The 17,350-nt window shown below is 40.9% G+C and overlaps 1 protein-coding gene and 1 pseudogene across 8 annotated transcripts in view; one reads left to right on the top strand and one right to left on the bottom strand.

Annotated features, from left to right (window-relative positions):
- CASK (calcium/calmodulin dependent serine protein kinase) overlaps positions 1-17,350 on the top strand; it is a 403,174-nt gene that overhangs the window by 284,531 nt on the left and 101,293 nt on the right. For all 8 annotated transcript variants that reach the window (XM_030933848.1, XM_030933849.1, XM_030933847.1 and 5 more), the window contains exon 10: positions 7,907-8,006. In XM_030933848.1, coding sequence (XP_030789708.1) covers positions 7,907-8,006 — 100 coding nt within the window. The remainder of the gene's footprint in view (positions 1-7,906; positions 8,007-17,350) is intronic.
- On the bottom strand, positions 4,328-5,481 carry LOC104666835 (annotated as a pseudogene).

Raw genomic sequence — 17,350 nt, 5'->3', positions numbered from 1 at the left:
AAATACAAAAAAAAAACTAGCCGGGCGAGGTGGCGGGCGCCTGTAGTCCCAGCTACTTGGGAGGCTGAGGCAGGAGAATGGCGTAAACCCGGGAGGCGGAGCTTGCAGTGAGCTGAGATCTGGCCACTGTACTCCAGCCTGGGCGACAGAGTGAGACTCCGCCTCAAAAAAAAAAAAAAAAAAGAAATACATATATAGGCCGGACGCAGTAGTTCACGTCTATAATCCAGCACTTTGGGAGGTTGAGGCGGGCAGATCACCTGAGGTCGGGAGTTTGAGACCAGCCTGACCAACATGGAGAAACGCCATCTCTACTGAAAAAAATACAAAATTAGCCAGGCATGGTGGCACATGTTTGTAATCCCAGCTACTCGAGAGGCTGAGACAGGAGAATTGCTTGAACCTGGTAGGTGGAGGTTGTGGTGAGCCAAGTTTGCACCATTGCACTCCAGCCTGGGCAACAAGAACGAAATTCCGTCTCAAAAAAAAAAAAAAAAGAAAAGAAAAGAAATACATATATAGATATATGTTGTTTTTTCTTTTTTAATTGAGACAGGGTCTCACTCTTGCCCAGGCTGGTCTCAAACTCCTGGACTGAAGCAGTCCTCCCACCTTGGCCTCCCAAAGTGCTGGGATTACAAATATGAGCCACCATGTCCAACCAGTTTATGATTCTGAAATGTAGAATTTATTACTTCCTGTTGGGCAATAGATTTTGAAAATTATGTACATTTAAGACCATCTTTATAAAATACTTTTACATAGACCCAAAAGAATTTCTAAGATATCTATTCCGTGCAATTACTCTTAAATATAGCCATAGCTAGTACACTTACAAGTGTCATTTTTCATTTTCTCTAGAGAAAATACTGCAACCTCTTTTAGTCATACATTCTGACTGAATATTATGAAATTCCAGGTTATACCAACCTATGTTTAGGTTATGTTTGAGTATTATATATGTATAGACTATGCAGACTAAATGAATGATAACTTTGGTTGTGATTATATGGACACGTATCAAAAGTTCTGATTTAATTAATCATCTCACCTAATTATCATCTAGGACCTAATTCTTAAGTATAATCAACCCAAATTATTTAACATCTCTACCTTGAAATGATTTTCTTGACTTTTGCTCTTCTCTGTTCAGCCTCAACCTCTCCAAATTCTCCACCCTTTTTAAGGCTTTTGAGTTCAGTCGTCTGAATTCTAATAGGATGATTATCTTTCGAATTTTTTTGTCACATTCCTATTAGTATGTTCTGGTGATACACTTTCCCTCCTCAGTATATTTCCCTGTTCACTCAGGAATATGACTATATATTACCTTGTTATTTAGGTATAAAGCCAATTATGCTGTATCTGATACTTGTATATTTCGTATTTAGATGTTTTAAAATGTACCCTCCTGCCATGACTGTGTATTACCTTGTTATTTAGGTACAAAACCAATTATTTTATATCCAATACTTGTGTATTTTGTATTTAGTGTTTAAAAATGTACCCTTCTGCCATTGTGCCTATCAAACTTCATGATGCATGTTTCTGAGCTCAGGAAATACCAAAAAGGGAGTATTCAGTTTTTGGCTTTTGTCTTCAGGTCAGCAATACATCTTTGTTCAGCTCTTGTGTTCCTCAATATCTTTGTTCCCCCCTTAAGTGCATTCAGTAGTTTAACTTAGCAGAAATCTGACCTAACCATTTTCTTGTTTTCCACTTCCTTAAATGCCACACAGAATCATCTAGCCAGAAGCATTCCATTCTGATGTTTGACATATTGACATTTCAAGAAAACTATAATTATGATTAAGAATTCTTTCTGGTTCTTAACTACAAATTAAAAACTTTTGGTGCTCTTTTTCTCTGAATTTATAATCTGCCTTCTCCTTTCTAGGTTAATTTGCTTGATAGAAAAGTACTTTAATATTATTTATCTTAACAGATTGTGAATAGTCTAATTAACTCAAAAGTATTGTGTTTTACCTTTAAAAGATACTAAATTATACCTTCTAAATTAAAGCAGGTAGAAAACTTCTTTGTCAAGGGTTTAATAAACCAGAAAGTTTGAAGAACTACTTGTATAAAATCTGATTTTTTTATTGTTGTATTACATTATTGCTATTGATGAGCAATATTACATTATTGCCAACCCCTGTATTACATTATTGCTCATCAGTAGCTCATCAGTAGCAATAATGTAATATAGGGGTTGGCAAACTATGACCTGGGAGTCAAATCCAACCCACTGCCTATTCTTGTATATAAAGTTTTATTAGAACACAGCAAAGTACATTAATTTGCATATTGTCTATGGCTGCTTTCACACTACAATGCAGGAATTGAGTAGTTGCAAAAGAGACCATATGACTTTTAGAGCCTAAAATACTTACTGTCTGGTTATTTACAAAAAAAAAAATTGCTGACCCCTAGTATAGTAGAAATCCTTGAACTGGGGAGAGTAGTCATTGGATGTCAATTATGTCTACTCTTCATTGTGTCTCTAAGTTGACAGAGACCTTAACAGGTTGCTAAGCCTCCCTGGACCTCAGTTTTCTCATCCGCAAAATGAGTCTCTTAGAATGAATAATCTCTAAGGTTGATTCTCAAACTCTAATAAAATTCTATGAATCCATAACCTATTTCAGAATGATGTTGCTGTTTTACATAATAGCTTGCATTGAATATTTAAACCACCTATAGTCACTGGGTTCAGACAACTAAATATTAGGTAGGGCGCCATGGCTTACACCTGTAATCCCAGCACTTTGGGAGGCTGAGGCCGGAAGAGTGCTCGAGCCCCAGAGTTTGAGACCAGCCTGGGCAATATAGTGAGACTCAGTTTCTATTATTTAAAAAAAAAAACTACATAAATAAGACAGATAAATTTAAAACATGCTACTATTGTTTCAAAAGCATTTACATCTCAGGGCTCTTTTAAATAGTGTTTTCCTAGTAGTATAGGTTTTTTTTTTTTTTTTTTTTTTTTTTTTAGCATGAATCTTCTTTATTGTCCTGATTTGTCTTCTTTGTTGGTTTTTATTTGCGGGGAGGGGCAGCTGAGCCAAAGGGGTCAGAAATTCTGCCATTTGGCTCCACCACATGGCATTCTGGTTTTGGTTTCTGTGTAGTTTTGGGTCTTTCTATGCTGGTTGTATTTATATTAAACCCCTGGTTAGTATATACTTGTGTCTGTGCTATCTTGCCCTAGCTTAGAGTTTGTCTTATACTGGTAGAGTGAATAGCTGCTACGGGGCAAGTACTTCCTCATATCAGCGCTTTGAATGCATCTTGTGCTGCACTGTAGGGTATTATAAATATATATCCAGGCCGGGCGTGTTGGCTTTTGCCCGTAGTCCCAGCACTTTGGGAGGCTGAGATGGGTGGATCACCTGAGGTCAAGGGTTCGAGACCAGCCTGGCCAGCATGGAGAAACCCTGTTTCTACTAAAAATACAAAAATTAGCCTGGCGTGGTGACGGACACCTGTAATCCCAGCTACTTGGGAGGCTGAGGCAGGAGAATCACTTGAAACCCAGGAGGCGAAGATTGCAGTGAGCCGAGATCATGCCATTGCACTCGAGCCTGGGCAACAGGAACAAAATCCTGTCTCAAAAAAAAAAAAAAAAAAAAATTCATATCCAGCCAGGCAGCTGGGATTGAATTGAAAAATTCATATCAATCCCAGCATTTTGGGAGGCCAAGGCAGGAGGATCACTTGAGTCCAGCAGTTCAAGACCAGCTTGGTCAACATAGTGAAACTCTTGGTCTCTACCAAAAAAATAAAATCACAAAAATTAGTCGAGCATGGTGGCACATGCCAAGTCTCGGCTACCAGGCAGGCTGAGGTGGATCACTTGAGCCCGGGAGGTCAAGGATGCAGTGAGCCATGATCAACCCACTGCACTCCAGCCTGGGTGACAGAGTGAGATCCTATCTCAAAAAAATGTTTTTTGGCCAGGTGTGGTGGCTCGTGCCTGTAATCCCAGCACTTTGGGAAGCAGAGGCAGGTGGATCATTTGAGTCCAGGAGTTGTAGACCAGCCTGGGCAACACAGACCCCTGTTTCTACCAAAAAAATTTTAAAATTAGCCTGGTGTGGTAGTGCACACCTGTAGTCCCAGCTATTCCAGAGGCTGAGGTGGAAGGACACCCTGAGCTGGGGCACATTGAGGCTGCAGTGAGCCATGATCAAGCCAGTGCACTCCAGCCTGGATGACAGCAAAACCCTGTCTTTTAAAAAAATAATTAATATCTTCTCTGGGGATGCAGCTCAATAAGCAAGACTCTTGCCTGGTGAGGACCTGTCTTGAGATTCAATTCATTCCCTCAGTCACTGTCATCCCCAGTCTCCTCCTCTTCTTCCTGAGCCATGGAGTCTTCTCCCTCTTCCCTCAGTCCTGCGAAGAAGTCATCAGTGCTCCAAGTCTTGCTGCTCAGAGCCCGCAGTGGTCCTCCCTTTTTTTTGCGCCGACGTTAGTCATCCACCACCACAGCTCGCAGCTGGGCCATGTCCCAAAACTTGAGGCGCTGGTCATGGCCACTACTGGCCAGGAAGCGGCCACAGTGGGAAAGGGCCAGCTCCTCCACAGGCTCCCCAGGGTGCTGGCCCACACTGCCCACCACTCGGTTCGGTAGGATGTTCACAGCCCTGATGACTCCATTGGTGGAGCCAGTACACAGCAGACTCTCAGTGACTGGAACCATGCAGTCGATAGATTCAGCTCTCACGGCAAAGCGGTCACTTGTGGCCCCAAAGCCATTCCAGTTGAAGAGGTAGATGGTACCTTCACTGGAGCCACAGGCCACCTTCTTCCCACATTTCATGAGGGTGACAGAGGTCAGATCCCCAGACTGAGGCTCTGAGAGCAGCTCAAACCGACGCCTCTTAACGTTGAAGACGCCAAGGCAGCCATCCCCACTGGCTGTCAGCAGCAGCTTCTTGGCTGGATCCAGAGCCATGTCTGCGATGTACTCTTCATGTTGCCTCATATCCATTTAGGGGCCTTCCTTCCGCTGGTCCCAGAGACGGATACCACCCGTGTCATCCCCAGTGGCCAGAACATTCTCATCCACCAGCAGAAGACTGTTGATGGGGGCACCATGAGCCTTGGAAACACGTCTTTCTAGTCGCCCCTGCTCCACATCTAGAACATGGATGGCTTTGTCCTTGGAGACAGTAACAAGCTTCTGCCCATCTTCAGAGAAGGCCATAGCTCGGCAGGCCTTGAGATGGTGACCCGATGACCAGAGCTCCTTGGTTTCTCCCTCTTGGCAAGAGTAGGAAAAGACGAACACGTCCCCGTCCACGTCCCCTGCAGCCAGTAGGTCACGGGCCGGATGGAACGCCAGCCACTGGCCGGAGCTTCCAGCACGATGTCTTCCGGAGTGTCCCGGATCCGGGTCGGGGCTTCTATGGAGTCTGGGTCGTCCTCGTCGCTCCCATCCTCAGCGGGCCTCTCCTCACAAGTGCGGTCCATGCTGAGGACTACGAGCCGCACCGCCGCAGGGCAGTCAGCATCGGAACCACCCACACCACGGGCGGAGTAGCCTGGGACTTAGTATAGGTATTTATTATAGATCTTTGACTATAGCAGTAGCAAGAACAGCCTTGAAGCATATAACTAACATCTTAAGAAATACAGTTGTACTTCATTTGAAAATAAAAATAAAGCATCTCTAAAAGCCTAGTTTCAGTGTGTGGGAAACGTGATTTCATATATAAAAATTCCATTCCCCCCCAGCTTTTAGGAAACATGTATAATACGTAAAGTGAAATAAGTTTCTATAGAAAGAAGAACTCAACATTGACTACTGTTTTTTCAACATGGCAACTATAATTCTGCATAAGAACCTTTCATGCGTAACTTTAGACTTTTGGAAATCTCAAAAGTTACCTGGAATGTTAACATCAGTATCACCTCTCTCTTTTTGCTCTTCCCTTTCTACAGTAAGTAAACTTTGTGGAAATATATTTTATTAATGTTTTCTGGCCAGGCACAGTGGCTCACACCTGTAATCCCAGCACTTTGGGAGGCCGAGGCAGGTGGATCGCTTGAGAGCAGGAGTTCAAGACCAACCTGGGCAACATGGTGAAACCCCATCTCTACAAAAAAATACAGTTAGCCAGGCATGGTGGCACAGGCCTGTAGTCCCAGCTACTTGGGAGACTGAGCTGGGAGGATCGCTTGAGCCTGAGAGGTTGAGACTGCAGAGAGCCGAGATTATGCCACTGCACTCCAGCCTGGGCAACAGAGCGAGGCACTGTCTCAAAAAAATAGTAATAATGTTCTCATATTAGCAGATACCTAACCACACACAAGTTTTATCTTTCCAGAAAAATTCAAGAGTTAATATTTAAAATGTAGACTTAGACTACTTAGGTGATTTGATAAACTAACTGAGTGATTCTACATAGACCAGCAAAAGGCTGTGCTCACGTTCTAGTTCTTTATTAGCAGAATTAGTAATGATATACACTTACAAAATGCTTTACAATTTGCAAAGCACTTTCATGAATACATTATGACTTTTGCCAATCCTGTAAGATAAGTCCGTTTTAATATTCTTTTTTTTTCTTTTTCTTTTTTTTTTTTTTTTGAGACGGAGTTTCGCTTTTGTTGCCCAGGCTGGAGTGCAATGGCACGATCTTGGCTCACCGCAACCTCTGCCTCCCAGGTTCAAGCGATTCTCCTGCCTCAGCCTCCCAAGTAGCTGGGATTACAGGCATGCGCCACCACGCCTGGCTAACTTTTTGTATTTTTAGTAGAGACAGGATTTCTCCATGTTGGTCAGGCTGATCTCAAACTCCTGACCTCAGGCGATCCACCCGCCTCGGCCTCCCAAAGTGCTGGGATTACAGGCATGAGCCACTGCGCCTGGCCCGTTTTCATATTCTTACTTTACAGATAAGAAAGCCTAGAGAGGTTAAATGATTTACTCCCAAATACCACATGTTCTCCCCTGTAAGTGGGAAGTAAGCTGTGGGTACACAGAGGCATGCAGAGTAGTATAATGGACACTAGAGACTCAGAATGGGGGAGGGTGGAGGGGCAAGGGATAGAAAATCACCTGTTGGGTACACCATACACTACTCAGAAGACAGATTCACTGAAAGCCCACACTTGACTACTGTGCTGTTTATCCATGTAACCAAAAACCACTTGTACCCTTAAAGCTGTTTAAATAAAAAATAATAATAAATATGATTTACTGAAGCAGTAACTCCCAACATTTTTCCACTGAACAGTCCTAAGGGATATCATGCACTCAAATGGCAGTGATTTCCAACTAGGAATGAGGGGAGGCTATGCATATAGCTTAAAAGAGTCATATGTAGTTGATTCTGTTGTGTGGCCTGATGGATAATTACTATACAAAAGTAACACATTGTCATTGTTAAAACTAAAAGAGGGAAAAAAGATTTTAAAAAGAAAAATGACTCATAATCCTACCACCCAGGGATAATTAATGCTATTAACATTCTGGTGTATATGCAGTCTTTTATATCCATATTAACTTTTTTACCCAAAAATGAGATTATAATATACATTGATTTTAAACCTTTTTCATGTAATTAATCACAGACATCTTTTCATTCCACTAAACACCCTTCTACAACATCAATTTATAATAACTGCAGAATATTCCATTCTGTGTTGCATGTTTGAATTCAAGATGTAAGTGATTTCATATACTTTTCCAATTCCCAATTAGTGTTATTCTGGTATATGCATATGTAATTTATTTAAAGGAACCTGAAATAATTTAAAAGCTACCTCTCTTCTAGCCATCATCTCCTATATATTTGACTTCATGGATAATCCTTAAGATAGATAATTTGTTAAATAACTTATTTATATTTGTGTATTTGTTTTAATAATCTATTTTTTCATCTCTTTGCTTTAGGGTGCAGTACTAGCCGCTGTGTCAAGTCACAAATTCAACTCATTCTATGGGGATCCCCCTGAAGAGTTACCAGATTTCTCCGAAGACCCTACCTCCTCAGGTAATTGGATAATTCACTTATTCACCTGTGTGAGTCATTTGGTATTTACATCCATTCTTTCCTATTGTGAATAAACTTTTTCTGTGCATTTAGTTAAATCCTCCAATGGATTCTAAGGAAGTTTGTCAGCAACCAAATCCTGTCTACATGTGTCTTGTTCCTTTTCATTTTAATACCAAAGTTGCTTTCTCCTATGGCTCCAAAACCAACATTTCACTTTTTTTTCTTTTTACCTCAGTAATACTTCCTCCCCTTTCCACACTCTTGACCCAGCATTGCACTCCATCCAATCTGACATCCTAGTCAGTCTTTTGGGATCTTTCTGATTACCTTCTCTCTCAACAAAAACTTCTGATATAAGCTTTTCCCCAGGTCAGTTGTATTAGATCAGACTGTGGAGCAGCACTGCTTTGAATGGAATCTTTCAATGTAGAGCTGTCCTGTGAATTATCTCCTGAAACAGTTACCAAGTTCTTCTCCATATATAAAAATCTGTAACACGGCCAGGCATGGTGGCTCATGCCTGTAATCCCAGCACTTTGGGAGGCCAAGGCAGGCAGATCACCTCAGGTCAGGAGTTCGAGACCAGCCTGGCCAACATGGCAAAACCCCGTCTCTGCAAAAATACAAAATAAATAAATAAATAATAATTAGCCAGGCATGGTGGCCTGCGCCTGTAGTCCCAACTACTTGGGAGGCTGAGGCAGGAGAATCACTTGAACCCGGGAGGCGGAGTTGCAGTGATCCGTGATCCGAGAGCACGACACTGCACTACAGCATGGGTGATAATGCAAGACTCCGTCTCAAAAAAAAAAAAAAAATCTGTGACACATGCATACAAGTATCCAAGGTGGAAGAAAATAGAAGAGTTATTTGTTTTGATGAACTGTATATAGGTACCCCTGAAACAACCTGCCAGTGTTCACAAAATCATTTTATAAGCCAGTGCAGTGGTGTGTGTGTGTAGTCATAGCTACTCAGGAGACTGAGGCACCCGGCTCAGGAGGATCACCTGAGCTCAGGAGTTTGAAGATGCAGTGAGCTGTGATCACACCACTGCTCTCCAACCTGGACAACAAAATGAGACCTCGCCTCTTAAAAATTAAGAGATAAAAGGCTGGGTGCAGTGGCTCACTCCTGTAATCCCAGCACTTTGGGAGGCCTAGATGGACAGATAACAAGGTTAGGAGATCAAGACCATCCTGGCTAACACGGTGAAACCCTGTCTCTACTAAAAATACAAACAAATTAGCTGGGCGTGGTGGGGGACGCCTGTAGTCCCAGCTACTCGGGAGGCTGAGGCAGGAGAATGGCGTGAACCCGGGAGGCGGAGCTTGCAGTGAGCCGAGATCGCGTGGCTGCACTCCATCCTGGGCCACAGAGCGAGACTCCATCTCAAAAAAAAAAAAAAAAAATTAAGAGATTAAAGAAATAAAAAACGGAAACCATTTTATAAAATGCTGAGATTTCCATCTTACCAGTGTGATATTCTCAAGGATCATTTACTAAAAGCCCATAGGGTCCTTTTATATGTATATGTAAATGTGTGTGTGCGTGTGTGTGTTCTAAATTTTTATTTATGCATTTTTTATTTATTTAACTCTTGAATCATGTGTCCTTTGGCCTCAGCTTTTTTTCTTTCTTTCGTTAGAGTCACTCCATATTTGTCATGTTTGATTTTGTGCTGACTTTGATTTTTGTACTCTGGTACTAGCTTCATCAATATTTATATATTACCACTGGGACTGAGGCCCTGGGCCTTTCCTAGAGCCTGAGGTGTTTGTCCCACAGCAATATAGGAAGAATGAATGTACTAATGCTTCTTCTCTATTGGTACCATGAGCATCTGTCAGTATTTACGCTTCTCCTCTCCTCTGTTTATACATGTGTGTGCACCTACACAATCACATACACGCCCACAGAATTTCTTACCAATTAGTATGTGCTTGTACCTTGTGCAAAATGACAAGATCTTGAGGTGATGGATACATCATTATGCGTCATATGCCCATATCAAAATATCTCCTGTACCCCATAGATATATACTGTGTACCCACAAAAATTTAAAACTTTTTTTAAATGACAAGATCAAGTTTCCCATTCCAGCAGTTTTACAGTTCCTCATTTTGACCTTTACCAATTGGGATGTGAATCTTCCTCTTTTGAATGAAGGTAATTTCCAAAAACATTCAGAAATGGGAATCTTAGAGAAGAGACTCTGAGGAGAAAGCCTTGCCATTTTTCTCTTGTGCTGACTTGGTCATTATCCAGAGCCCTTCCCACAAGAAAGGCAGGGATCTGGTTGTGTTTATAGGTGTGGTCCCCAGTGCTGCTTATTGCTTCATGTCTCTCTTTTCTTCCACTCCATTTTGTTCCCTCCACCTGTAACTTCTTTTGTTAGCTGAAACCTCTCTCTTCCCTCCTTACACTCAGATTACAGTGGACCCTATTTAAGGGGAGTGGATCCAGTAATGGTTTGTATTGTCATACTGTGGCTGTATGATATAATCATATGCTTATAATATATTTAGGATAAATCTCTTTGAGATTTTAGGTCAAGATCTCTACTACCATTTTCATCTTTAGAAATGGGGCTAAAACCTGGGCATGGTGACTCATGCCTGTAATCCCAACACTTTGGGATGCCGAGGTGAGTGGATCACTTGAGCCCAGGGGTTCAAGACCAGCCTGGGCAACATAGTCAGACCCTGTCTCTACAAAATAAAAAAAAGCTAGCTGGGCCATGTGCAGTGGCTCACACCTGTAATCCTAGCACTTTGGGAGGCCAAGGTGGGTGGATTGTTTGAGCTCAGGAGTTTCAGAACAGCCTGGGCAACATGACAAAACCCCATGTCTACCAAAAATACAAAAGTTAACCAGGTGTGGTGGCATGTGCCTATTTGTCCCAGCTACTTGGAAGGCTGAGATGGGAAGATTGTTTGAGCCTGGGAGGCGGAGGTTGCAGTGAGCTGAGATGGCACCACTGCATTCCAGCCTAGGTGACAGAGCCAGACCCTGTCCCCCCAACAGCAATAACAACAAAATTAGCCGGATGTGGTGGTACACACCTGTAGTCCTACCTTCTTGGGAGGCTGAGGCAGGAGGATCACTTGAGCCCAGGAGTTTGAGGCTGCAGTGAGCTATGATTTTGCCACTCCAGCCTGGACAACAGAACAAGACTCCGTCTCAAAAAAAAAGAAAAGAAAGAACCAGGCATGACGGCCCATGCCTGTAATCCCAACAGTTTCAGAAGGCAAGGCAGGAGGATTGCTTGAGTCTAAGAGTTTGTGACCAGCCTGGGCAACATACAGAGACCCTCTACTTTGTAAGAAGTCAAAATATTAGCCAAGCGTGGTAGCACACACCTGTGGTCCCAGCTACTAGGGAGGCTGAAGCGGGAGAATCACTTGAGCGAGCCCAAGAGGTCAAGGCTGCAGTAAGCTGTGAGTACATCACTGCACTCAAGCCTGGATGACAGAACAAAACCCTGTCTCAAAAAAAAGAAAAGGGGCCAGAAATAGTGGCTCATGCCTGTAATCCCAGTACTTTGGGAGGCCAAGGTGGGTGGATTACTTGAGGTCAGGAGTTCAAGACCAGCCTGGCCAACATGGTGAAACTCCCATCTCTACTAAAAATACAAAAATTAGCCAGGCATGGTGGCCACGTGCCTGTAATCCACCTGAGGCAAGAGAATTGCTTGAACCCAGGACATGGAGGTTGCAATGAGCCGAGATCGTGCCACTGCACTCCAGTCTGGGTGACAGAGCAAGACTCCATCTCAGGAAAAAAAAAAAAAAAAAAAAGGAAAGGAAAATAAAAAGAGTAATACTCTATGCATTTAGGAAAATATGAATATATAAAATAACAGTTTAAAAACTTGTCATCTAATGAAAAGTCAAACATGTTTAGGTATATTGTTTATGATGTAAAACAATTTTTCTGTAAATGATAATTTTCTATTTTGATTATTGAAATGCAAACATTATGCATTTACTATAATTCATTTAATCTTATGATAAACTGTGTGTTGCTTGAAGTGAGGCTGGGCATGGTGGTTCAGGCCTGTAATCCCAATACTTTGGGAGGTGGAGGTGGGTGGATCACTTGAGGTCAGGAGTTCGAGGCCAGCCTGGCCAACATGGCAAAACCCCGTCTCTACTAAAAATAGAAAAATTAGCTGGGCATGATGACATGTGCCTGTAGTCCTAGCTACCAGGAGGGGAGGGAGCTGGGCTGAGGTAGGAGGATCACTTGAGCCCAGGAGGCAGAGGTTGCAATGAGCTGAGATTGTGCCACTGTACTGCAGCCTGGGTGGTAGAGTGAGACCCCATCTCAAAAAAAAAAAAAAAAATTCAAAGTAGAAATATTCTTTTATCATATTTCAAATCAAATAATTCAGAATCAGAACCCAGTGTTTGATGTCTGAAATCCCAAACAGTTCCAGTGATTGTACTCATGGAACATAAGGGCTCACTTTGGGGTCGGCTGGGGGACTGTGCTTTTGGTGGCTCATGTAGTGGGCCAAACTGTGGCTTCATAACCTGCCTGTTCTAAAATCGTACTGTTTGTTGTTTGTCCATATGCTGCCTTCCTCCTAGGACTTCTAGCAGCAGAAAGTAGGTATCCCTTTGTTTTCCTTTAAGGTGTATCTTTTATGCAAAAGTGTTTGGCTTTGCATGGTTCGTAATCAGCTTGACTTTTTCCTTGGCTGTTTGTGTGTGGATGTTTAAGTATTAATTTTAACACTGCCTAGTCATAAAACTAAAAGTTGGATGTATTGATTTTTGAGGCGTTGTTACACAAACAATACTAACTTCTCACTTCTTTCATAAGAGGAAAAAAGGCAGTGTTAAAATTTCAACCGCACTTAATACTTCACATCTGAATTTCACATATGAATACATTAATTCTGGGGAAAGGGTAACATTTGTTTTATAGTTTGCTTTCAAGAAAACCTTCAGGGTAAGTGAATTTTTCTTTGACACATCACCTATAAGTGGTCTTTATTGCTTCCTGTTACTGAGTCCATTTTCAGTTTATTTGGAGCTGTGAAATAAATTCTGAAATCTTGTCTCTTAACAACTTTTACCATCAGATAGAACATTTATAAGGAATAATGTAATGGCTAGATTTTAATTACAAAGGGGCATAATTTGAGTATAGGAGAAAATTAAAATGTAAGAAATGTACACACAGTTGAGTACCTGTAAAACTGAGGCAATCTGAATAAGATGGATGGATTGTATCAATGTCAGTATTCTGGTTATGATAATATACTATAGTTTTGTAAAATGTTACCAATGGGGGAACTGAGCAAAGAATACAAGGGATCTCTCTGTATTATTTCTTACGAATGCATGTGAATCTACAATTATCTCAATAAAAATTCTAATTAAAAAAACAAAACTTTACCTCAAAGATAAATGAGAAAGCCTGGGTACTAATGATTGAATTCATTTTCACATTTTCTTACGTTAGTTATCTGTAGCTCAAATTGCAGCTGATTTAATATAAATCTCACAGTATATTAGTTACCTATTGTTGGGTAATGAATTACCTTAAAGCAGCAGTTGTCATCTCACAGTTTCTTTGGGTCAGGAATCTGGGCGTGGCTTAGCTGTGTGCCTCTGGCTCAAGATCTCTCCTGAGATTGTAGTCCAGTGCTGCTATCTCACCGGAAGGCACGACTGCAGGACGAATCCTCTTCCAAGCTCACTCACGTGGTTGTTGCCAGGCTTCAGTTCCTCACTGGCTGTGGTCCTCTTCACAGGGCTGGCTATTCACAGCATGGCAGCTCACTTCCCAGCACGAAACATAAAAGAGGGGGCAAAAGTGAGAGAGAGTGCCCAAGACTGAAGACACAGTCTTTACAGCCTAATCTCATAGTGACATCTTACCACTTCTGCTCTATTCTGTTCATTAGAAATGAGTCAGTAAGTCCAGCCTGCACTCCAGGGAAGGGGATTGATTACACAAGGGTGGAAATACCAGGAGACCAGGTTACTGGGGCCCATCTTAGAGGCTGCCCACCACGTATAATTTAATAACTATTAAAATGTAAGATTCTTTCCATCTAGATTTAGCGTTCCTCTTTTTTTTTTTTTTTAATCAGCCAACCTGTCATGTTTTTTGAGAATGAGCATCTTGAATGTATCAATAGTGATTTTCCTTAGTTGTAAAGCTTTACACGAGTGGGTACTTAACAGCAGAATGTTATTAAAGTACTTTGAAAACTTTGTGCTCAAAAATGTTTCTGTTTGGAAGCATAGACTATTTTAATAATCATAATGGCATTAGAGATTATAACATCTATATACTGACAGAATACATATGCAGAGTTTACTTCCTTTAATAAATTTCAAGGTATCTGTACCGTAATCTACATATGGAGAATCTAAAGCATGTATCACCATATGTAAGTTTTCATAACTTAAGTTGGATATGGCACAGATGCTTATATCCAAAATATAGTTTCCATTACAGGATTCATTATTGCTTATAACTTGATTGATAACAAAGAATTTGCTTTGTGCAGTGGGAATAAAAGGTATTGAACAGGGTGTGGTGATAGAGGGAAGAGATTGGCTGCAAAGGAACAAGAGAGAACTTTTTTGAAGTGATGACAGTGTATACTTAAATGGCGAATTTTAACTTAAAACACTATACCTTAGTAAGCAGATTTTTAAAGAAAAGTATTGTACTTGCAAGGAGGGGCTTTGATTGAGTAGGTGATAATAATGTGTATATGTAGTAATAAAATGTATTAATTGATCACCAATATAATAGGAAAGAAAAGGTATTGATTACTCTTAGAAGAAGCTAGGCTAGTTTCAGATTCTGGATTTGCTCAGTGATGCTGAGTTTCATAGCTATACATTGTAAATTAAGAAATACACACACACTGAGAATTTAATGTGTTATTTTGTGAAAATCTGAGAAGCAGGAATGGGATTTAATAATCTCAACTGTCATCCATCTGAAAAACCTAACTTGTGATTTTAAATAAGATGGCATACTGCCTTCCACTATTCCCTTTTAAAAACAGGAAATGTCCCTGCTTTTATCTTTATGTTTTATTTATGAATAAAGCTTGTACTATTTTTTAAAAAAAGAAATACACACACAAATCTTTATTGAAACAATTACAGTGAAAACCTGGGTATATCAAAACTCATTGAATGGTACACTTAAGATTTGTATATTTCATTCTATGTAAATTTTACCTCAGAGAGAAAAATAAACATTGCAATCTTTGCTGAAGTCTTTAAGGGTGAAGTCTACTAATGCTGGCCACTCTGCCATTTAATTTGAAATCAATGAAAAATACGTGAACTGATGGATAGATGGGTAGATATGTGATAAAGCAAATACAGCAAACTGTCAACATATGTAGGATCTAGGTCGTGGGCACGATTCTTTCAAACTTCCTGTATGTTTGAAGCTTTTCGTAGTAAAATGTAAGGGGAAAAACTTTTAAGACATACTCAGCCTACTTTAACACTGAGAACGTTTTAGTCTAAACATTTGACTGTTTATTTTTCTGTCCTCCAGTTGGATTATTTTTACTTGGTCAACCTTTTTATGAGACTTCCACTCTTATAATGAAATTATTCTGGACTCAAAGCTTTTATTGACCTTAAAAGCATATTCCTCTTTAAAGAAATAGACTTAGAAACATTTTTTAAACAGTTGACATATTTATGCTTTTTTTGACTATTATTTCATAATAGTAGCAGAAAACTTTTGAAAAACTTGTTTGTACTGGTGAGATTATTTGAAAAAGTAGAAGTTCAAAGTTAAAATGTGCAGGCCAGACATGGTGGCTCATGCCTTGCCAGCACTTTGAGAGGCTGGGATCGGAGGATTGCTTGAGGCCAGGAGATTGAGATCAGTCTGCACAACATAGTGAGACTCCATCTCTATTAAAAAAAAAAAAAGGTATGATTATAAACCTGATTTTTAGATATAAGCTTTATTGCCAAATGAATTATGAAAACAAAATACTATTCTGAAAGCAGGGCATTATAATATCTAATAAGTTCATGAATGTGGAAGTTTGGACTGAGGGCTAGGAAGAAACCTTATATGGTAAATCAAATTGAGATTAAAGAGAGAATAGAAATTGGACATCACGCCTGTAATCCCAGCACTTTGGGAGGCCGAGGCGGGTGGATCACAAGGTCAGGAGATCAAGACCATCCTGGCTAACACGGTGAAACCCCCTCTGTACTAAAAATACAAAAAAAAAAAAAAAAATTAGCCAGGTGTGGTGGCGGGTTCCTGTAGTCCCAGCTACTCGGGACGCTAAGGCAGGAGAATGGCGTGAACCCGGGAGGCAGAGCTTGCAGTCAGCCGAGATCGCGCCACTGCACTCCAGCCTGGGCGACAGAGCGAGACTCCGTCTCAAAAAAAAAAAAAAAAAAAAAAAAGCAAAAGAACTTGGACATCACCTCATTACCAAATGCAAATCATTCTGGTGCATTGCTGAGGATAAAACATGATTTTAGGGGTGGGGGACAGTCTTTTATGGAAGGAGCACTGAATTAGGAGTCAGAGACCTGGGTTCTAGGATTTGATCTTCTGCTCATTGCCTGTGGCCCTTGGAAAGGTTATGTAACCCTACTGAGCCTCTGGTTTTTCAAATATAAAAACACTTGCTGACCAAGCACAGTGGCTCACTGCCTATAATCCCAGCACTTTGGGAGGCTGAGGCTGGAGGATTGCTTGAGCCCAGGAATTTGAGAATAGCCTGGGCAACAGAGAAAGACCCCCATCTCTACAAAAAACTTTTAAAAAATTAGCCAGGTATGGTAGCATGCCTCTAGTCCCAACTGTTTGGAAGGCTAAGGTGGAAGGATTGCTCAAGCCTGGAAGGTCGAGGCTGCAGTGAACCAGGATTGCACCACTACACTCCAGCCTAGGCGACAGAGCAAGATCCTGTCTCAAAACAAAACAAAAACAAAAAACACTTGCCTGCAGAGACAGGGTTATTGTGGAATCACATAAGGTAGTGAGTGTAAAAGCACTTTGGAAATTATAAGCTGTTAATACAAATATAAGTATGAAAATAATATCAACTGTGGCTTTAAGGAAACAGTACTATAAAAGAAATTGTTTTCTGTGGTTAAGTCTTTCTCATACTTTGTTTTCAGTTCTTCAGAATTTTTTCAGAAAAACATCATTTTAATCAAGGGCCATTTTATGAAGTGTCTTTTGGTACAAAGCACTCTGCAAAGTACACCCCAGAATACAGAGGTGAATAGGATACCTACAGTCCTGCCATTAAATCAACTGCCCTCTGAGGTGAACTTGTATACTTTTTATTGATTGATTTTGTTTTCAAG

The sequence above is a fragment of the Rhinopithecus roxellana genome, chromosome 7 (genome assembly GCF_007565055.1).
Source record: "Rhinopithecus roxellana isolate Shanxi Qingling chromosome 7, ASM756505v1, whole genome shotgun sequence".
NCBI classification, from domain to species: Eukaryota; Metazoa; Chordata; class Mammalia; order Primates; family Cercopithecidae; genus Rhinopithecus; species Rhinopithecus roxellana.
This window is presented reverse-complemented; position numbering and strand designations above follow the sequence as displayed.